Source organism: Lepidochelys kempii, chromosome 1 (assembly GCF_965140285.1).
Source record: "Lepidochelys kempii isolate rLepKem1 chromosome 1, rLepKem1.hap1, whole genome shotgun sequence".
NCBI lineage: Eukaryota > Metazoa > Chordata > Testudines > Cheloniidae > Lepidochelys > Lepidochelys kempii.
The window spans coordinates 102,090,909-102,114,471 of record NC_136380.1 but is presented as its reverse complement, the minus strand read 5'-3'; the positions used below and the strand labels follow the sequence as shown (position 1 = coordinate 102,114,471).

At 42.4% G+C, this 23,563-nt stretch overlaps 1 protein-coding gene across 11 annotated transcripts in view; it reads left to right on the top strand.

Annotated features, from left to right (window-relative positions):
• Positions 1–238: 238 nt before the first annotated feature.
• Positions 239–23,563, top strand: part of NALCN (sodium leak channel, non-selective) — a 345,527-nt gene continuing 322,202 nt past the window's right edge. For 3 of the 11 annotated variants that reach the window (XM_078853491.1, XM_078853490.1, XM_078853489.1), the window contains exons 1-4: positions 239–600; positions 3,639–3,829; positions 17,941–18,087; positions 19,111–19,293. In XM_078853491.1, coding sequence (XP_078709617.1) covers positions 17,980–18,087; positions 19,111–19,293 — 291 coding nt within the window. In that variant the 5' untranslated portion in view covers positions 239–600; positions 3,639–3,829; positions 17,941–17,979. Of the gene's footprint in view, positions 601–752; positions 957–985; positions 1,334–1,548; positions 1,824–3,638; positions 3,830–17,940; positions 18,088–19,110; positions 19,294–23,563 lie in introns of those variants that run through there. The other 8 variants (XM_078853494.1, XM_073348939.2, XM_078853480.1 and 5 more) reach the window with 7 other exon arrangements.

Below are 23,563 nucleotides of genomic sequence, written 5' to 3'. Positions count from 1 at the left end.
GTATATAAAAGCGCCCTCCGTATGTGTGTATACATTGTGTGCACTGTTTTCTATACATTTATCGTTGTGTATACTGAGTGTGGATTCCATGTGTATGCATTTGTCACGCTCCTTGTGTGTATTTGTCTGCATACTTGTACACATCTGTATATGCTCTGTGCATCTGCATTGTGTGTGTGCTCTTGTTTCTATGTATGTATCTGTGCATTTCTGCATACGCACTGGGTGTGCACGGTATGTCTTTTGAACCCGCACGGGTGTACACGGTGTGTGGCTGCACGCCCGGCGTGTGTGCCCCTGCACCGGTTCTGTGCCAGGGGAGTCTCAGCCGTTGCTGCGAGACTGAAGGCTGGAGCCTAGCCCCGGCGAGAGAGGAACCTGCTGGCGCCGACCGCCCTTCTCTACCAACTGCAGAGGGCGGCTGCCGCTGCCTCCTCCCCCCCCCCCCCCCCCGTCTGTCACGTCTTCTCCATTCAGCCCCCAGCATCACCGCCGACGCCGCAGCGAGGACCACCTAACACCAAACAAACCCTAACAAATCCCCAGCTCGCGGGGCAGGGACCAGTGCTCCCAAGCACGCCATGAAGGGCGATGCAGGCGGTAGGTCGGTGGCATCGGGCCCTGTTTTCTGCGCTGTGTTGCTGATCCCCGGCTCCCCCGCCTCTCCCCTCTCCGCACCGCGGGGCTGGCGCGGCTGACACTCCCTGCCGTTCTCGTGGGCGCTTGTGACAGGGGCCAGACGCCGGGGGGAGGCGGTGCTGGGGGAGGGCGGGTGGATGGTGGCGGCGGCCGGAGGCCTGGCCGGGCGGCGGATGCGCAGGGACCGGATCCCACCTGGTGCATCGGTACCGTGTCGCCGCGCCGCTGCGAGCTGCCGGGGTGAGGCGGGGGCGTGACATTCCCCCGCCCTTCCAGCTGCGGGACAGCTGTGCACCGGCCCCACCCCCCTTCCAGAGGTGGGGGCCGGCGGGAGGGGCGCTCGCCCGGCTCATCCCCGGCCCGCTGGACGCGCGGGGGCGGGGGGTCAGGGGGCAGCGAATCCCGGGAGCGGGCCAGGCCCTGCGGGCAGGCAGGGAGCCGGAGGGCACCGCCTGCTTGAGAGCCGCTGGTGGCCGGTTCCGATGGGTGAGGAGCCAGGTCGCCACCATCCGTTTCCATTGCAAATGGCAGCACCTCTGGGTTGGCGCCTGCCTGTCACCTGCTTTTTGTCAACATCAAGCAGGAGCCATTGTTAGCAGATGTACCGTGCCCAGGGCTGCTGCCCTCGGGCCTCTCTCTCCCTGCGCCTGTGAGACTGTGGCCTACAGCAGCTGCAGCTTCATGTGACCCAGAGGTACAGGCAGGGTGAGGGGAAGCTCATAGGGCTATTTGGGCCCTTCCTACATAAGTGCCTATAAAACAAAAATACCGGCTTTTTAATCGTGTTGGTAAACTCCACCAATATTCTGCTTTATGTGTTTAAAAAAAAAAATCCAAGTGTTGAGCAAAGAAGCCGCTTGCTTTGTTTGTTAGTCAGGAGATCCACTTGGGATGGAGTGTAAATTCTGCCCTACTTGTGGGGCCCCTCCTGTGGGCACTTCACCTAGTTCGCACAAAATGGAGCAGATGGCTACCGCTGTTCTCACAGAGACCCCAACTATTAGCTTGTCTAAGGGGCAGTGCCCAGAGACTGCTGAACCAAATATGTAGTGCTCTATATCTGGGCTGCCTGTGGCTGGAGAGGGAAATATTCCATTTTTAATTCTAGTCAGTGGAGGGACGTATCAGTTTAGGAGGACATACTCCCTATATTTCACACTGAAACTCCTACTGATGCTAAACGGGTATGTGCAAAAGGATCATGGGTATATTATGGCCTTTACATAGTAACTATACTTTTAGTTATTGTTTAGCATTTGTTCAGTGCCAATTGTTGCATTCAGTGGTCCTTAGTGAGACAATATTGACTAATGCTATTTCACTGTCCTTTGTTTCTCTGCCTTCTAAATCCTCCCTTCTCTGTTTATTTCCCTTTTCATTTTCTTCCCTACAGCAACTTCCAATTCCGATCTATCCCTACAGTGATCAGAAATGAAATAGATAATGTTGACATTGAAGTGTCCTTGTTGCTGAATCAATTCTAAAGCCCAATAAGATTAATGGAAGGAAAGGAAATTTTCATCTTTCTGAGTAGCTGTCTCAGGCTGTTTGCACACTCAGGCATACACTTCTACTGTCCATCCCCACGCTACATGTCATATCTCATTCAATGCGATGTTGACTCCTGACTGATCAGCCTGCAATGACAGTGTCCATTGTCCACTTTCATTTACTTTTTCAGACAACCACCTTTGTGCTTTCTGCCATGCTGCTCCTCATGCTTAGCTGGAGCTCCCTGTAAACACTTGCATTGTCACTTCATTCATTTCCTTCAAATCTCTTCTCTACCATTGCTACACAAAACTTGACAAGGCTGCTGGTGTGCTGCGACTACTGCTTATTATACTGACCAGTGTTGTCTCATTGTTTCCTTGTACTCCCTCACCTGTCTGTCTCTTGTCTTCTACTTAAATTGTAAACTCTTTGGAGCAGGGACTATCTTTTTGTTCTGTGTTTGTAAAGCACCTAGCACAATGAGGTCGTGGTCCATGACTGAGGTCCTAGATGCTACAATAATACAAATAAATAATAATTATAACCACTGTATTGGTTATATTCAGTTCATAACTGGAAGGATTTCTTTGCAACCAGCAGGGTTAGAAACTTACTTTTTAAATGAAAGTTTGGAGTCTTTACAATCTGAATATCATGCAGGCCACATAAATATATCAGATGGGCCAGATCCATCCCATGGACTTTGTTTGATGCCTCTGCTTTGTTTCAGTTTGATGCATGGCCTCATAAAATTCAGATTGTAGCATAAAATATGTGAGTTTGATTTGCAGCCTCTGGTTGCTACAGACCCTAGCAGTTGTCTGTTTTGATCAGGCACAGCTTCTGGAGATTGCAGGTGCTAACTTGTAATGCTTTGTGTTGTAATGCTAAGTGGTATTCATTCTAATCCATGCCGTGTACCTCCACAGTAGTCTCAGACTACACTGTAAAGTTTGGTGGGTCACTTTCGGTCTTTTGCCTATACTCTGGTGCACCTCTGTCTAGTATCAGAGGGGTAGGCTTGTTAGTCTGGATCTGTAAAAGCGGCAAAGAGTCCTGTGGCACCTTATAGACTAACAGACGTATTGGAGCATAAGCTTTCGTGGGTGAATAACCACTTTGTCAGATACATATAGTGGACATTTCCAGAGGCAGGTATAAATATGCAAGCAAGAATCAGGCTAGGGATAAGGAGGTTATTTCAGTGAGGGAGGATGAGGCCCTCTTCTAGCAGTTGAGGTGTGAACACCAAGGGAGGAGAAACTGCTTTTGTAGTTGGCTAGCCATTCACAGTCTTTGTGTAATCCTGAGCTGATGGTGTCAAATTTGCAAATGAACTGAAACTCAGCAGTTTCTCTTTGAAGTCTGGTCCTGAAGTTTTTTTACTGCAGGATGGCTACCTTTAAATCTGCTATTGTATGTCCAAGGAGATTGAAATGTTCTACAGATTTTTGTATATTGCCATTCCTAATATCTGATTTGTGTCCATTTATCCTTTTGTGTAGGGACTGTCCAGTTTGGCTGATGTACATAGCAGAGGGGCATTGCTGGCACATGATGGCGTATATTACATTGGTGGACGTGCAGATGAATGTCTAGTGTTTGTGGGATAAAAGATGTCTAAAAACATAGAGTTAATAATAATAATATAATAATACATCAGCTCATCAAGAGATGCAAGTATCTATCTTGAGAGGTAAGAAACAGATCTGTTGCTCTCTTTTATTTGGAGGTAGACTTTTGAATTTTAGAATAATTTGAAGTAATGAGCATCTGAGAATTAATCATTTTGAAGAATTATTTGGGTTCTTTTTGTGGTGTTTAGGAGTTCAGACAGTAAAAAACATGGGATTTTTATGGGGTGTGTAGGAAGCAAATAGAGGTGTTATGTTTACAAAGCAAACTAAATTACCTTTACAGTTTTAGTAACATAATCCACACATGCTAAAGCAGGGATTTGAATCTGCTGTAGCTTCTGAATATAAAACCCAGTTTTGGGGGGGAGAGCAAGTTCAGCTTCAGAAACATTTTATGCATTAAATCCCCTGGCTGCATTTTAATGAAGATGTATCACCATTCACTTGTAGTCTATTTTTCTTCGTTGTTTTTTTGTTTTTCTTTTCTTTTCTTTGTTTTTTTCAGTATCTCCTACATTAGATGAAGTGTCTGGTTTCTGCTGATGGTGTTGTCTAGAAGGAAGTGCTCCCTTGTTTGTGATTGACACTTTTAAGTCCAAATCCTCAAAAAGTATATAGGTACCTAACTTCTATTGAAATCGATGCAAGTTAGGAGAAAATACCTTTTGAGAATCTGGCCCTGGGATTCAGTGTGCTGGACTTTTATTTTTGTTTCTTTCTTCTACATCTTTCCATTGCCGCTTTTATATTTTTCTTCTTGAGAAATTCCTACAAGTCCTTACAAACAAGTATGGCCTTCACTTCCTAGGCTATGAGTCCAATTTATTGTCTTCCCAAATATTGAGTGGTAAAGCTCAAATGGTAATGGGATAAAAAGACTTATGACTGCAGCCTTTGATACAGTAGAACCTCAGAGTTACAAATACCTGGGGAATGGAGGTTGTTCGTAACTCTGAAATGTTTGTAACTCTGAACAAAATGTTATGGTTGTTTTTTCAAAGTTTTACAACTGGACATCGACTTAATACAGTTTTGAAATTCTACCATGCAGAAGAAAAATGCTGCTTTCCCTTTATTTTTTTATTAGTTTACAGTTAACACAGTACAGTATTGTATTTGCCTTTTTTTTGTCTTGTCTCTGCTGCTGCTTGATTGCTTACTTCTGGTTCCAAACGAGGTGTGTGGTTGACTGGTCAGTTCGTAACTCTGGTGTTCTACTGTAGTATTTTTCCTGTAGCCATAAGTTAAATGCCACATTTATTGACAAACAAACAAACAAAAATCACCACCACCACCATCACGCACCTCAGAAGCTTAAAAGGTTCCTGATTTTGCTTTCAAAATTTTGATTTTTAAGGATGTAGGTGTTTGTTGCTTTGGAAATCTACAAGTACACTAATGGCTGGAAACGGGTGTGGAGGTGGAGAATGATTTCTTTTAAGAATCATTAATATGTATGAAAGTATAACAATTATAAAAGAAAATAATCACTACTTATTTTATTTTTAAAATGTATTGCAATTTAAATAACAAAAAGATGTGTATGCAAGCCTCTAGATGCCTTAACACATAATTAGTAGTACAACAAAACCCTAGCAGCATTAAAATAATAATTCAAACGGGCACTCTGCCAGCCAGCAAGCCGCTTATGAAACACCCCAGCCAGCAAGCTGCCTACGAAAATGCTCCTTTCCTCCCCTCTGTTGTTCTGATAAACACACCCTTAGTCCTCTCCAGAAGCCCCCTCAAACAGATGTCTTTTGCAACGTGCCCACAAGGTCACCAAATTTGATCTGTTTTGGATAAAGGAGGGGGATAAGCTCCAGCATTCTGGACTCTCAAAGAGAATGTTTTGCTATCTACCTCCTCTCTTCTCTAATGAGTGGGATCCAGCCTGGATGCCTCTACCGATTGCAGCTGTGGTATTACAGCATGGGGAGAAAGGCAATCCCTCAGGTAGGCAGGTCCCTGGCCATCGGCTTTATAGGTCATACCCAATACCTTAAATTCCATCCAGAGAGCAATAGGCAGCTGTTGCAGATCCCAGAGTACTGGTGTTACATGCTCCCAGCAAGGTGCTCCATAAGCTCAAGAGGCTCAATAAGCAAGTCACTATGTTCTGCACGAGCTTCAGTCGCTGAATGATTTTAAGGCGTAGCCCCACATAGAGCGTATTGCAATAGTTTAATCTTGAGGTAAGAAAGGCATGGATAATGATGACAGGATCTGCATCCTAGAGGAAAGTTTGCAACAATGTAGCCAATAAATATATAAATATATTTCTAACATATGACAAGGACAGACACACACACAGTGGTGCACATGTCAGCATTTACCAACAGTTACCACTTAGTGGTATCTCTTAGAGTACCTAAATTTTCACTGTGTATGTAGATAGGAGGTATTTGTGGTATTTTTGGTCAAAGACCAATAGCAAGATAAAATGCTTTTGACTGCAAGATTTGGAAAACTGTGAATTGACTCATATTAGGGAGTTATGATCAAGACAGTAGATCCCATTTCTAATGGAAATATGATAGATGCAGTGGAAAACAAAACCATACAAAAAATTGTGTTTAAAATCAAAATGCTGATTTCATAACAACAACACAACACTGCAGGTTCGGTGCTCCAATATCATATCCCTTCAATGCTTGAGGGAATCTAGTGAAAGGAACTAGACGTGAGGTTATAAAATAGTGGTAAGGGGTTGTGCATGGTATTTACAATGGGTCAGCCTTTGGAAAGTTCATGTTCAGTTGTCTGCTGGCTATGTCTGTGCCATCCTGTTATGGAGGAGGTATGTTTAGGAGATGAATTATCTATGAGTACAGTCCTAACCCATTGACAAGACATGACACAGGAGACATTCAAGGACCAAAGTTTGGCTACCGGTCTATTTACAGATTAAAGGTTTTAACAGTAGGTGATGGGTTTGGTCACAGAGACTGCTTTGAGAGACTGCTCAGAGGCTCGTTCACCTGCACATCCACCAATGTGATATATGCCATCATGTGCCAGCAATGCCCCTCTGCCATGTACATTGGTCAAACTGGACAGTCTCTACGTAAAAGAATAAATGGACACAAATCAGATGTCAAGAATTATAACATTCATAAACCAGTCGGAGAACACTTCAGTCTCTCTGGTCACGCGATCACAGACATGAAGGTCGCTATCTTAAAACAAAAAAACTTCAAATCCAGACTCCAGCGAGAAACTGCTGAATTGGAATTCATTTGCAAATTGGATACTATTAATTTAGGCTTAAATAGAGACTTGGAGTGGCTAAGTCATTATGCAAGGTAGCCTGTTTCCTCTTGTTTTTTCCTCCCCCCCCCCCCAGATGTTCTGGTTTAACTTGGATTTTAACTTGAAGAGTGGTCAGTTTGGATGAGCTATTACCAGCAGGAGAGTGAGTTTGTGTGTGTATGGGGGTGGGGGGGATGTGAGAACCTGGATTTATGCAGGAAATAGCCCAGCTTAATTGTCATGCACATTGTGTAAAGAGTTATCACTTTGGATGGGCTATCACCAGCAGGAGAGTGAATTTGTGTGGGGGGGTGGAGGGTGAGAAAACCTGGATTTGTGCTGGAAATCACTTTAGATAAGCTATTACCAGCAGGACAGTGGGGTGGGAATAGGTATTGTTTCATATTCTCTGTGTATATATAAAGCCTGCTGCAGTTTCCACGATATGCATCTGAAGAAGTGAGCTGTAGCTCACGAAAGCTTATGCTCTAATAAATTGGTTAGTCTCTAAGGTGCCACAAGTCCTCCTTTTCTTTTTGCGAATACAGACTAACACGGCTGTTACTCTGAAACCTGCTTTGGGACTGTCACTTGACGTGCTGGAATTACCTCTGAGCCCGTTTTCCACTGCCAGCTTGGGACTCCAGAACCCTGCCTTGTTGAGCCAGACATGTTAGCCTGCTGCAACACAGTGCCAGGTCTGGTCTATGCCCCCAAAGCTGCAGACTTTAACCAAAAACTGCTCAGCAAGTCACCTATCTCCAGCACACAGACACTCAGCTCCCAAAGGGATCCAAACCCCAAATAAATCCGTTTTACTCTGTACAAAGCTTATACAGGGTAAAATCAAAAATTGTCCACCCTCTATAATAACATTGATAGAGAAAAGGAGTACTTGTGGCACCTTAGACACTAACAAATTTATATGAACATAAGCTTTCGTGAGCTACAGCTCACTTCATCGGATGCATGCAGTGGAAAATAGAGTAGGGGGATTTTATATACACAGAGAACATGAAACAATGGGTGTTACCATACACACTGTAACGAGAGTGATCAGGTAAGGGAACTATTACCAGCAGGAGAGAAAAAAAATAAAAAAAACCCCAACCTTTTGTAGTGATAATCAAGGTGAGCCATTTCCAGCAGTTGACAAGAACGTCTGAGGAACCCGGGGGGTGGGGGGGTGGGAAGGGAGGGGAGAAGAATAAACATGGAGAAATAGTTTTACTTTGTGTAATGACCCATCTACTTCCAGTCTTTATTCAAGCCTAAGTTAATTGTATCCAATTTGCAAATTAATTCCAATTCAGCAGTCTCTCGTTGGAGTCTGTTTTTGAAGTTCTTTTGTTGAAGAATTGCCACTTTTAGGTCTGTAATTGAATGACCAGAGAGACTGAAGTGTTCTCCGACTGGTTTTTGAATGTTATAATTCTTGACGTCTGATTTGTGTCCATTTATTCTTTAACGTAGAAACTGTCCAGTTTGGCCAATGTACATGGTAGAGGGGCATTGCTGGCACATGATGGCGTATATCACATTGGTAGATGTGCAGGTGAACGAGCCTCTGATGGTATGGCTGATGTGATTAGGCCCTATGATGGTGTCCCCTGAATAGATATGTGGACACAGTTGGCAAAGGGCTTTTTTGCAAGGATAAGTTCCTGGGTTAGTATTTTTGTTGTGTGGTGTGTGGTTGCTGGTGAGTATTTGCTTCATGTTGGGGGGCTGTCTTTAAGCAAGGACTGGCCTGTCTCCCAAGATCTGTGAGAGTGATGGGTCATCCTTCAGGATAGGTTGTAGATCCTTGATGATGCGCTGGAGAGGTTTTAGTTGGGTGCTGAAGGTGATGGCTAGCGGCGTTCTGTTATTTTCTTTGTTGGGCCTGTCCTGTAGTAGGTGACTTCTGAGTACTCTTCTGGCTCTGTCAATCTGTTTCTTCACTTCAGCAGGTGGGTATTGTAGTTGTAAGAATGCTTGATAGAGATCTTGTAGGTATTTGTCTCTGTCTGAGGGGTTGGAGCAAATGTGGTTGTATCGTAGAGCTTGGCTGTAGACAATGGATCATGTGGTGTGGTCTAGATGAAAGCTGGAGGCATGTAGGTAAGTATAGTGGTCAGTAGGTTTCCGAGATATGCACAGCTGTTTGTTCCTCCAGGTATTAATCACTTACTCTGGGTTAATTAGTAAACAAAAGTGATTTTATTAAGTATAAAATGTAGGATTTAAGTGGTTTCAAGTAATAACAGACAGAACAAAGTAAGTTACCAAGCAAAATAAAACAAAACATGCAAGTCTAAGCCTAATATATTTAAAAAACTGAATACAGGTAAATCTCACCCACAGAGATGTTCCAATAAGCTTCTTTCACAGATTAGGCTCCTTCCTAGTCTGGGCCCAGTCCTTTCCCCAGTGCAGTTTTTATTAGTTCCAGCTCAGGTGGTAACTAGAGGTTTTCTCATGACTGCAGCCCACTTTGTTCTGTTCCACCCCCTTTTATATCTTTGGCACAAGGCGGGAAACTTTTGTCTATCTGGGTCCACACCCCTCCTTCTAGATGGAAAAGCACCAGGTTTAAGATGGATTCCAGTCCAGGTGACATGGTACTATGTCCTGTGAGACCCCAAGCCTCATATGAACACAGGAAAGCTTACAAGTAAACAGAGCCATTTACAACTAATTGTCCGGGCTAATGGGAGCCATCAAGATTCTAACCCACCATTAAAGGCCCACACTTTGCATAGTTACAATAGGACTTCAGAGTAATACTTCATATTTCTAACTTCAGATACAAGAATGATACATTAATTCAAATAGGACAAACATGCTCAGTAGATTATAAGATTTGTAATGATACCTTACAAGTCACCTTTTGCTTAAAGCGTATTCCAGTTATATTATATTCACACTTATAAACATATTTCCATAAAACATATGGAGTTCAATGTCACACGATATTTTGGATAATTATGTTATTATAGCAGAGGAATTCCTCCCCAAATCTGAGAATGGTGTTGTTGATTTTTGCTATTTGACCTACAAGTCCTGAAGCCCTGCTAGAAGACACAAGACATCACCAACTATTCTTTGCAGCTGGTAGCCAAATGATCTGCAAAGTATTAATCTAAATGTGATTTTAGGAGCTTTGATTTATGGTATTTCCTTTATTGTGAACGAGGAGGGAAAAGCAAACTTTGTCTTGTTGGGAGAGGGGACCCTGTCTGGCTTCAGTACAAAACTGAATACTTAACAATATGAATAGTTAACAATATGCTGTGTTGAAAAATAAGGGAGAAAAGATGAGGGGGTTTTTAGACTTTGCTTCAGATGAAAAAAACAGGGTAGTTGCCAATAAAGTATTCCAAAACAAAACACATTTTCTTCAAAACTAGCTGTCACCTGGTTTCATCAGCCACAGTGGTATAGTTCTCTCATCAGTAACTCATGGTGTGCCCTCTTCCCTTTTACATAGTTAACAGAGTACTTGGAACTAGCATAAATAATCTTACAGTTATTGGTATTATTGACAGTGTGAGGTGAAGTGCTGCCTTCTGTTGGATATTTTCCTGCTACAGCAGATTAGGGTTTTTCTTTAAGGAGAATAAATTTTAGAGAACTTGGGCTAAAATATCAAAATCATGGTGGGTTTTTTTGGCCTGATTTTTAATTCTCAATATAAGTCATTCAGAATTAAAAATGAAACCAAAAATAAATGCTCTGTTTATCAATGATCGCCTTCATTCTCTATTAGTGTTCCATAGGAGCGCATTTATTTTTGTTACAGATATTGCAGGAGCAGAATACTATATGTTTTGCAAATTCACAACAAATGCTTTATGGGGCCAGGATTTAACCCATCTCTTTGTTCACATTGGCATGCAGCAGGTAACTCCGTTTCTGTGGACTTTGTAAATCTGGTATAATGGTAATGAATCAAGCCTATTGTCTTGAACTTTTTGTTCCAAGATGGTATGAGGATCGTCTTTCTGTGATTTTAATTTTCTTTGATTGAACATATCTACTGGCTCAGGGAGAGTAAATGAATAAAAGGCTGAGCTAACAGAGCTGATGGGCTCCTTGTCTAAGTGGCATTCTTTCATTTTGTGTCCTTGCTTTTAAAAATAAAGTAACAAAGCAAAAGACATATTTAAAATTAAAAGCAAAGATGAAAGAGCACATTCCTACATAAGAAGCAGTAGCAGTCTGCATAAGTGCTGTGAATTTTGATTGTTGGTGTTATTCTAAAGAGAAAAAAAACAAAGTAATGTGAATGGACACAGCCAAAGGAAGCAATCTTTTCCTTATTAAATCCATTTTTTACTCCAGAACACACCCACACCCAATATTTGTACAAGCTTTAGAGACAGAAATATTCGCTGGGGAAGTCTTCCACGCTAATTTCACTATGTGACCAAAGAAAGCATCAGATTGTGTATGTTAGAATCTACCCTCCCTTGGCTGTGATGTGGAACTATGCCAGAGCGAGCTGCAGAAGGATGGTGGATGGGGCTTCAGGAGCCACAATTCCTGCGTCCTGATGTGCAGCCGAGTGTGCAGGCTGCCCCAGTCTTTACCTGCTTTGAAACAAACAAACAAAAAAAAAACCCTCTCTGGTTCCAGCAAAAATAAATAAATAAAAACAGAAGAATTGCAAGAGAGCTCTACCAGGACTTACTAAAGGCCATTTCCAGATTATCAGTGTCTTTCCCAAGGAAACACAGGCTCATTCAAATTTTGAGATAGGAAAACTTGTATTTTGTAGATTTTTTTCCCTTTGGATTTCTGTATTTTCTGCTTTGTTGATTCGCAACCACAGTTTGAAAATAATATGCGTGATCTGTTTGGTCATGACATTTGGTCACCACTTGGTGAGCTTGATGAACTAAAACCATTGTGACATCTATAGTTCATGACCTTTTATCGGTTTAGTAGGGAAAATAATCAGTGGACAACCAGACAGATAAAAATTTTGTTATAAAATACCACCAATCTTCCTACTTATTCATACCATTACTAACTAGTGTTGAATGAAGAAATCTGTTGAAGTTTTATTTTTAATTAGCTATAATTAATTTATCTTCTGCTTTAAAACATACACTGCTTGTCCTTTAGCATTTATGAAATGATTTCAATGGTAGCTCCCTGGTTAATGCATTGTATTTCCTGAATATTATCTCCTAATGACCTTATTGACTCTGATCTGACAATCTATTATAATTATTTTTTTGACAGGTTAGCAAGATCAGTATCTCAGTCATTGCTGGGAAGGGTTAACATTATTCGTAAAACCATAATTACAAATTTAGAATTTAAATAAGAAGTTACTAAAGACCACATTAGTGAGGTATATTTTCATAATGTGGATTTTTCTTCTGTGGAGGGATTGGAAAAGTTTTGCAGTTTCTGCTGAGAACTCCATTACACTCAATGGGAGTTTTGCATTAACAAGCACTGTAGACTCAAGCCCTTTGATAGTATATCCTCTCACAGTAGAATCATAGAATATCAGGGTTGGAAGGGACCTCAGGAGGTCATCTAGTCCAACCCCCTGCTCAAAGCAGGACCAATCCCCAATTAAATCATCCCATCCAGGGCTTTGTCAAGCCTGACCTTAAAAACTTCTAAGGAAGGAGATTCCACCACCTCCCTAGGTAACGCATTCCAGTGTTTCACCACCCTCCTAGTGAAAAAGTTTTTCCTAATACCCAACCTAAACCTCCCCCACTGCAACTTGAGACCATTTCTCCTTGTCCTGTCCTCCTCTACCACTGAGAATAGTCTAGAACCATCCTCTCTGGAACCACCTCTCAGGTAGTTGAAAGCAGCTATCAAATCCCTCCTCATTCTTCTCTTCTGCGGACTAAACAATCCCAGTTCCCTCAGCCTCTCCTCATAAGTCATGTGTTCCAGACCCCTAATCATTTTTGTTGCCCTTCGCTGGACTCTCTCCAATTTATCCACATCCTTCTTGTAGTGTGGGGCCCAAAACTGGACACAGTACTCCAGATGAGGCCTCACCAATGTTGAATAGAGGGGAACGATCACATCTCTCGATCTGCTCGCTATGTCCCTACTTATACATCCCAAAATGCCATTGGCCTTCTTGGCAACAAGGGCACACTGCTGACTCATATCCAGCTTCTCGTCCACTGTCACCCCTAGGTCCTTTTCCGCAGAACTGCTGCCTAGCCATTCGGTCCCTAGTCTGTAGCTGTGCATTTGGTTCTTCCGTGCTAAGTGCAGGACCCTGCACTTATCCTTATTGAACCTCATCAGATTTCTTTTGGCCCAATCCTCCAATTTGTCTAGGTCCCTCTGTATCCTATCCCTGCCCTCCAGCGTATCTACCACTCCTCCCAGTTTAGTATCATCCGCAAATTTGCTGAGAGTGCAATCCACACCATCCTCCAGATCATTTATGAAGATATTGAACAAAACCGGCCCCAGGACCGACCCCTGGGGCACTCCACTTAACACCGGCTGCCAACTAGACATGGAGCCATTGATCACTACCCGTTGAGCCCGACAATCTAGCCAACTTTCTACCCACCTTATAGTGCATTCATCCAGCCCATACTTCTTTAACTTGCTGGCAAGAATACTGTGGGAGACCGTGTCAAAAGCTTTGCTAAAGTCAAGATACAATACATCCACTGCTTTCCCTTCATCCACAGAACCAGTAATCTCATCATAGAAGGTGATTAGATTAGTCAGGCATGACCTTCCCTTGGTGCATCCATGCTGACTGTTCCTGATCACTTTCCTCTCATGTAAGTGCTTCAGGATTGATTCTTTGAGGACCTGCTCCATGATTTTTCCGGGGACTGAGGTGAGGCTGACTTGCCTGTAGTTCCCAGGATCCTCCTTCTTCCCTTTTTAAAGATTGGCACTACATTTTCCAGTCATCCAGGACTTCCCCCGTTCGCCACGAGTTTTCAGAGATAATGGCCAATGGCATTGCAATCACAGCGGCCGATTCCTTTAGCACTCTCGGATGCAACTCGTCCGCCCCATGGACTTGTGCACGTCCAACTTTTCTAAATAGTCCCTAACCACCTCTTTCTCCACAGAGGGCTGGCCATCTATTCCCCATGTTGTGATGCCCAGCACAGCAGTCTGGGAGCTGACCTTGTTAATGAAGACAGAGGCAGAAAAAACATTGAGTACATTAGCTTTTTCCACATTCTCTGTCACTAGGTTGCCTCCCTCATTCATTAAGGGGCCCACACTTTCCTTGGCTTTCTTCTTGTTGCCAACATACCTGAAGAAACCCTTCTTGTTACTCTTGACATCTCTCGCTAGCTGCAGCTCCAGGTGCGATTTGGCCCTCCTGATTTCATTCCTACATGCCCGAGCAATATTTTTATACTCTTCCCTGGTCATATGTCCAACCTTCCACTTCTTGTAAGCTTCTTTTTTATGTTTAAGATCCGCTAGGATTTTACCGTTAAGCCAAGCTGGTCGCCTGCCATATTTACTATTCTTTCGACACATCAGGATGGTTTGTCCCTGTAACCTCAACAGGGATTCCTTGAAATACAGCCAGCTCTCCTGGACTCCTTTCCCCTTCATGTTAGTCCCCCAGGGGATCCTACCCATCCGTTTCCTGAGGGAGTCGAAGTCTGCTTTCCTGAAGTCCAGGGTCCGTATCCTGCTGCTTACCTTTCTTCCCTGTGTCAGGATCCTGAACTCAACCAAATCATGGTCACTGCCTCCCAGATTCCCATCCACTTTTGCTTCCCCCGCTAATTCTTCCCGGTTTGTGAGCAGCAGGTCAAGAAAAGCTTCCCCCCAGTTGGCTCCTCTAGCACTTGCACCAGGAAATTATCCCCTATGCTTTCCAAAAACTTCCTGGATTGTCTATGCACTGCTGTATTGCTCTCCCAGCAGATATCAGGAAAATTAAAGTCACCCATGAGAACCAGGGCGTGCGATCTAGTAGCTTCTGCAAGCTGCTGGAAGAAAGCCTCATCCACCTCATCCCCCTGGTCCGGTGGTCTATAGCAGACTCCCACCACTACATCACTCTTGTTGCTCACACTTCTAAACTTAATCCAGAGACACTCAGGTTTTTCTGCAGTTTCGTACCGGAGCTCTGAGCAGTCATACTGCTCCCTTACATACAGTGCTACTCCCCCACCTTTTCTGCCCTGCCTGTCCTTCCTGAACAGTTTATAACCATCCATGACAGTACTCCAGTCATTTGAGTTATCCCACCAAGTCTCTGTTATTCCAATCACGTCATAATTCCTTGACATCACCAGGACCTCCAGTTCTCCCTGCTTGTTTCCAAGGCTTTGTGTATTCGTATATAAGCACTTGAGATAACCTGCTGATTGCCCCTCATTCTCAGTATGAGGCAGGAGCCCTCCCCTCACAGACATTCCTGCCTGTGCTTCCTCCCGGTATCCCGCTTTCCCATTTACCTCAGGGCTTTGGTCTCCTTCTCCCGGTGAACCTAGTTTTAAGCCCTCCTCACTAGGTTAGCCAGCCTGCTCGCAAAGATGCTCTTCCCTCTCTTCGTAAGGTGGAGCCCGTCTCTGCCCAGCACTCCTCCTTCATGGAACACCATCCCATGGTCAAAGAATCCAAAGCCTTCTCTCCGACACCACCTGCGTATCCATTCATTGACTTCCACGATTCGACGGTCCCTACCCAGGCCTTTTCCTTCCACGGGGAGGATGGACGAGAACACCACTTGCGCCTCAAACTCCTTTATCCTTCTTCCCAGAGCCACGTAGTCCGCAGTGATCTGCTCAAGGTCATTCTTGGCAGTATCATTGGTACCCACGTGGAGAAGCAGGCAGGGGTAGTGATCCGAGGGCTTGATGAGTCTCGGCAGTCTCTCCGTCACATCGCGAATCTTAGCCCCCGGCAAGCAGCAGACTTCTCGGTTTTCCAGGTCAGGGCGGCAGATAGATGACTCAGTCCCCCGGAGGAGAGAGTCCCCGACCACCACCACCCACCTCCTTCTCTTGGGAGTGGTGGTCGTGGAACCCCCAACCTCAGGACAGTGCATCTCATGCCTTCCAACCAGCGGAGTCTCCTTCTGCTTTCTCCCCCCAGACATATCATCTGGTCCACTCTCCGCAATGGTACCTGTGGAGAGAACATGAAAGCGGTTAGTTACCTGTGTCCGCGTTGCTGGAACCCGAACATTCCCCCTTCTTCTTCTGGAGGTCACATGTTGCCAAGCTTCTTCACTGGCCTCTTGGCTCTGCTGTGCAACCTGCTCTAAATCTGTAGAGCTTTGTGCCCGTAGAAGCCTATCCTGACTTTTGTCCAGAAAATCCTCCGTTTCTCGTATGCAGCGCAGGGTCGTATGGGCATTTCTAAAGATACTATGACACCTTTTCATTTACATTTCTCATTGCTGTGCTACATGTACACACTACGAGATGCTGCAGTGCCATGTGACATCAAAACCTGTCAAGACAGCCTCTAGGTTTGGGGAATTCCCTATTGTATTTTAAACATAGTGAGCCCGGAAATAATTATGAAAAGGTAGGATCAGGAAGGATGCAAAGCAAGCATGAACAAGATGGCAAGTAAGGAGAAGAAGGAAAAGAGGAATAAGGGATAGGAAGGAAATGGAAGTGAGAAAGGGAAAGAGGAAGCTTAAGGGAATGTAAAACTACCACCTCATGTACACATATAGTGGTCTTTATTTACTACAAAATAAACTTAAACAAAGTGTTTAAGGTTATGATATTTTTAGTGTTAGGTTCTGTCAGCCTCACCCATGCCGATGCTACCTATTCAACATGAATAAGCCTGGCAGAAGTTAGCCCTTACTGTTTGTTTTTATATTACCCTTGTTTGATAAACAATATTTGAATGTGGAATAATGATCTGGTTGGTGAGGCGGCTGTATGGTCCCACATGTGCAGATATTTACATGGACTTGGAACCCACCTCAGCTTGCCAATCAAATCTAACAAGTATTTATACTATGCTCATCACCGTGCTATCGGATGCCTGCTAGCCAGATTGTATGTTGGAACATAGGGTCATTCTGTACAAACCACATGTCCTGGTTCAGGCACTGGATTGCATCGTCCAGCTTCAGGGGATATCCAGGAGGGACTGTGTTTTAGGAAGGCACAGTTCCTTCCCTGAGCTCCCTGTTGTTCAGATTATACTCTCCCTGGGGATGGCACAGCTAGCGTCTGTCTTTGTATTCATCAAGGCCTGTGGGCCACTGTGTAGGGTATGTGGGAAAGTCAGGGCTATGGTCCAGCCTCTTTTCCCCACTTCCCAACCCACTGAAGGCATTTCACATCCCTGAGGTGTTCAAAGGAGCCAGTCCCTGTGCTCTTCTAAGCGGGGGGCTTCTGATTGTCCCTAACCTTGCACAAGGGAGAGATCTCTCCCCAACACCTACATCTGTCCATACACATGGACAGGAATGAACTATGAGTGACTGGCTGACAGGAGAGTAGAAAATTGTAAATACAAAAAGAAAGGTTAAACAAATACCAATTATAGACAGAAGAACAATAGTAATAAGGCTCTTTTTATCAGCCCAGTAAGGAATGGGAACATCTGTCTCAGCCAATTACCTTGCCCTGCGAGCCTGTTACTCATAGGGCTTGATCCTACTGAAGTCAATGGGAGCATCAGCATTAACTTCAATAGGAATCAGATAAACCCCATCGGACTTTGGTTTAAGCCTATGCATGGACCAATATTCTTCCTGGTATATGGGAGCAAAACTGGTAATTATCTGTTTGCCCTGATAGGATTTTTAAAATTATTATAGTTGCCTATTTCTGTGTAAAACCATCTGAGGTGATTCACTTTCAGTGTTTTATACAAGAGCAGCCTGGCCTAGTGACAAGTGTTTTCTGTTTAACAAAGCTGTTCAAACAGGGTTTTTTGTACAGGTTGTTAAATACATTTGTTTCTTTTCTTTCAGGGGGCTTCACTGTTATAGATAACCAAAGTTAACTTCAGGATGCTCAAACGGAAACAAAGCTCACGTGTGGAAGCTCAGCCAGTTACAGACTTTGGCCCTGATGAATCTTTGTCAGACAATGCAGATATCCTGTGGATTAACAAACCAGTAAGTTTATTTCTTACTAATTACCAATTACAAGTTAAATATTACATTTTACAATTAAAATAATCACTTCCATGAAGCTTAAGAAAGATCCTGAAACAAGTAGATTTCACTCAGAAGTAGTGAACTGGTTACAGTTGCCAGTCAATCAGGTAATATTTCCAATTTTTATTCAATAATTTTTCCATCAGTTGTTGGAAAGTGTTGAGGATGGTGAAACAATAATTGTCAAGTAATTTATTCATGGATTTTAACCCCTCCCCCCACCTTTCAGCTAGCTTCGATTGCCAGCACTGCTTGATTTAAATTGCAAGCCAAATTTATAAAATGAGGTCACAAAGACAATCTTGAGAGAGGGTATTTTACTGTTGAGGACGATGGTTAATATTTGGAAAGTGTTGATCTCTCAGATCCTGGTTCACCTTCTTTGTTGATGTAAGAATGTTGTTTAGGTCAGTCATTTTAATCCACTTCAAAAACTGTCCTCATATCCTTGGGAAGATAAATAATCTGAAATAAATTAATATGTACCATTGGTGCATTGGTGTTCCTTTTATGTTGGACAACTGTCATCTTGTTTGCAGTATGGATGCTAGAGCTGTTCAGCTGTGCTTCAGTGTTTTAGCACTGAAGTCATTCACAAGAGAACACTCATTCATTAATTACTCATACTAATTTTAATAGAATATTACCACTGGCTGTTGTAACAAAGTCAAAGATTAATTATAGAAACATAAAATGTAATATTATTGACACACATTCCTCAATACGCAGAGGTTGAATGAGTGCTTAGTCCATTAGATTACATGACCCCCTAATGAGCAAAATCACTTAGTGTATGTTATTTTTTTAAAAGAATCCGAAATGCCTGGGTTTTTTTGAGGGGGGGTGGGGGGAAGATCGTAAAAATCTGGACCATAACATTTGAAAAAACGTGTATGAAATGATGTCAAGGTGAGTTATAGACATCATATACTTACTGTATTTTGTAAGATCAAAACTAAGTTGTAACCCTTCATTTTTCAGTGGGTTCACTCTTTGCTACGCATCTGTGCCATCATCAGTGTCATTTCTGTTTGTATGAACACCCCAAAGACCTTTGAGCATTATCCTCCTCTTCAATATTTGACATTTGCTCTAGATACTTTATTGATGTTTCTCTACACTGCAGAGATGATAGCAAAAATGCATATCCGTGGGATAGTCAAGGTAAGCTTTTTAATAACATTTTTATCATTTACACAGGGAAATGTATTTGAATCTGTTGTACTGAAGTTTTAACTATTTTTAAAAATGTTTCCACTTCATTTCTTTTCTAGATGGAAGTTTTCAATTGTATGGACTAGCATGTCACATAAAAAGACCAAAATATATGGTGACTAATATGCAGGTTTATTGTACATTTAATTTTCAACAATGGTATTATAATGCTGATACATTTATTCAATATTTCCTATTAACAAGTAGCAAGTTTTATTAGATTATCTGAGCAATCGTTTTTAGGTCCAAGAATGCAAGAAGAAAATATTATTCTATGGGCCACATCTATATCAATAGGAGTTTTATGAAAATATTTAGTGTCAAATAAGTGTTTTATTTTATCTACATTAGGCAGTTGTTTGAATAAAAGAAGATGAATATCTCACTTAGCTTACATAAAAACTGCAATGTAAGTGAGAGATGTTATGTTTCTCTGCTGATTTTTGTTTTCTTCCTATCAACATCTTGGTATACAAACCCTTTTACTATTGAGCAGTTTTGTTAATGATTCTGGGATAGTCTAATTATACCTGCCTAGATAATTATTTAGGTTACTGGAAAACATAAATCTGCAGAGATCTCCATAAATGTATAGAATATTCATCCCTTTATGGCATCATTTCCCTGATTTTATTCCCGCCTTCTGTTTAAACACATAATTTCAGTTTAGATACAGAGAATGAAACTGTCAAATCTGTAGATAATGTGGGGTGAGGGAATCATTGTGGCATCATATAGACTAAAAGTAAACAAAACAATAGTATGTGGCTTTAAAAAATAAATAGTGTAGTTATGTCAGTATTGTATGGGCCTTAGGATTTGATAATTGTAACATGGTGATCTGTCCCTTTAAACTGGAAAGGGATCAGGTGATGCCTATTAAGAGTTGATAGAACTCACTTTGAAGGATTGCTGCAGGAGAGAGGTTGGATCCTGTGACTGGCTCTGGAGCAGAGAGCAGCACAGAATGAAAGGTCTGTGCGGCCTGTCTTGGTCAAGGGATAGCACTGTTTTGAGTTACTATGGGTATTTTTTGTTTGAATTAATAATCCCTGCCCTGAGGTAAGGACAAATTTGCGGATGATACTAAACTGGGAGGAGTGGTAGATACGCTGGAGGGGAGGGATAGGATACAGAAGGACCTAGACCAATTGGAAGATTGGGCCAAAAGGAATCTGATGAGGTTCAATAAGGATAAGTGCAGGGTCCTGCACTTAGGACGGAAGAACCCAATGCACAGCTACAGACTAGGGACCGAATGGCTAGGCAGCAGTTCTGCGGAAAAGGACCTAGGGGTGACAGTGGACGAGAAGCTGGATATGAGTCAGCAGTGTGCCCTTGTTGCCAAGAAGGCCAATGGCATTTTGGGATGTATAAGTAGGGGCATAGCGAGCAGATCGAGGGACGTGATCGTTCCCCTCTATTCGACATTGGTGAGGCCTCATCTGGAGTACTGTGTCCAGTTTTGGGCCCCACACTTCAAGAAGGATGTGGATAAATTGGAGAGAGTCCAGCGAAGGGCAACAAAAATGATTAGGGGACTGGAACACATGAGTTATGAGGAGAGGCTGAGGGAGCTGGGATTGTTTAGCCTGCAAAAGAGAAGAATGAGGGGGGATTTGATAGCTGCTTTCAACTACCTGAAAGGGGGTTCCAAAGAGGATGGCTCTAGACTGTTCTCAATGGTAGCAGATGACAGAACGAGGAGTAATGGTCTCAAGTTGCAGTGGGGGAGGTTTAGATTGGATATTAGGAAAAACTTTTTCACTAAGAGGGTGGTGAAACACTGGAATGCGTTACCTAGGGAGGTGGTAGAATCTCCTTCCTTAGAGGTTTTTAAGGTCAGGCTTGACAAAGCCCTGGCTGGGATGATTTAACTGGGAATTGGTCCTGCTTTGAGCAGGGGGTTGGACTAGATGACCTTCTGGGGTCCCTTCCAACCCTGATATTCTATGATTCTATGACAAGGGCCTGAAAGAGATCTGGGTGTGGTGTTTAATCCTTGGGCTGGGGAAACAGGCCAGCAGCCGTACAATAATCACAGAAATATTGAGCAGAGATCATTTAGTCCATCCCCCTGTACTGAGACAGGATCAGTTATACCTAGACCATCACTGACAGGTATTTGTCCAACCTCTTCTTAAAAACCTCCAATGATGGGGATTCCACAGTTTTCCTTGGAAGCCTACTTCAGTGCTTAACTATCATTATAGTTAGAAAGATTTTCCTAATATCTAACCTAAATCTCTGTTGCTGCAGACTTGAGCCTATTACTACTTGTCCTACCTTCAGTGGACATGGAGAACAATTGATCACAGTCCTTTTTATGACAGTCAATATATTTTGAAGTCTTTTATCAGTTCCTCCATTAGTTTTCTTTTCTCAAGACTAAACCTGCCCATTTTTTAACCTTTCCTCATAGGTAAAGTTTTCTAAACTTTTTATCATTATTGTTGCTCTAGTCTGGACTCTCTCCAATTTATCCTCTGTTACCTCCCGTGTCTTATGTATGATGATCCTGTTAAGTACCCCAGAATTATACTAGCCTTTTTTGCAACTGCATCACATCGTTGACTCATTTAGTTTGTGATCCACTATAATCACCAGATCTTTTTCAGCAGTACTGCCTCATTTTGTATTTGTACATTTGATTTTTTTTCTTCACAGTCTTAGTACCTCACACCTGTCTTTATTGAATTTCATCTTGTTGGATTCAGACCAATTCTCCAATTTGTTAAGGTCATTTTGAATTCTAATGCTGTCTTCCAAAGTGCTAGCCACCCTTCCCAGGTTGGTGTCATCTGCAGATTTTATAAACATACTCTCCACTCAATTATCTAAATCATTAACAAAAATATTGAATAGTACTGGACCCAGGACAGACCCCTGCAGACCCCACTTGATATGCCTCCCTAGTTTTACAGCAAAGTCCTGGAGTATGCTCTTTCAATCAGTTTTGCACCTACTTGATAGTAATTTCATCTAGACCACATTTCCCTAGTTTATGAGAATGTCATCTAAGACGTCAAAAGCCTTACTAAATCAAAATATATCACTGTGACGGGTTGCCCCCCCACCTTCCGAGGTGCCACCTGATATACTGGGGTACCACTGAGCCCACTGGTTTCACCAGTCTGGGTTCCCTTACACTTCCCTGCTGAGCCAGGCCCTCAAGCCTCCTTTAGCGCGCGCGCACACACACACACACACACACACACACACGTAGGGACATGCTTAGCTGCAGAAAGACACACACACTGAAATCAGCTCTGAAGAACTGAGCATTTATAATGAAGTTAAAAATTAGTTGTTGATTAATTACTTCATGAAATAAGTTACCCAGTTAGCGCTGGCTATAGAAAAAATGTTTCCTTAATCATGAACCAAGTATTTCATATATTATTAGTCATGAAAAATCAAATATCATTAAAAATAAACTTATGAAAATTTTAATGTAGAGGCTAAGTTTGTTATCACAAAGCTTTACTTTTACAAATTCACTATATTTTATAGATATAAAAGTTTCCATATTTCAGTATTCCTATGGGACCTATGTACATTAATCATTTATTTTAATGATTTTTACATACTGCACATTCTGTTTTCTAACATGCTCATGAATTTGTGGAGTGTGTGACTTAACCACATCAGTATGTTTTGTAAGAATAATTCATAAAGTGTGTTAACAGATGTCTATTAAATTGAGCTGTGGTATAGGCATGTGTTAAATACACCTAGCTCTTTAGGAAATGGAAAATAAGATCTTTTAGAAAACCATTCAGAGGGTTGAAAATATTTATGTTCAGTATCAACACTTTTCGTACCCATCCTACATTCTGAAAGGAAGAGTTGCAACATATACAAAATAGTCCTGTAAGCATAGTAAATCAAAAGTAGAAGTTGTCATCTGTATAACATGGTTACAAATAGAGGTCCTTTTTAGGATGCCATAGTGTATTCAACTCTTACAGTGCTTAGCACTTACATACCTGGTGATAATGTTTAAGCACTATCGTCCAGTCATCACAGAGACCTTGCTTTTTTGATGGTTCAGACTCTATGGTTTTGTTGTTGAAAATGTTTGTATACTGTATTAACATTCTGATAAAGCCACCAACTTAAAAAGTTGTGACAGCTGTGGAAATGCACTTTGTAATGAATGTCTCAGATAGAAGCCCCTGGATTTGATGGTTGAGATTATGAAATCCATATAAAGTGT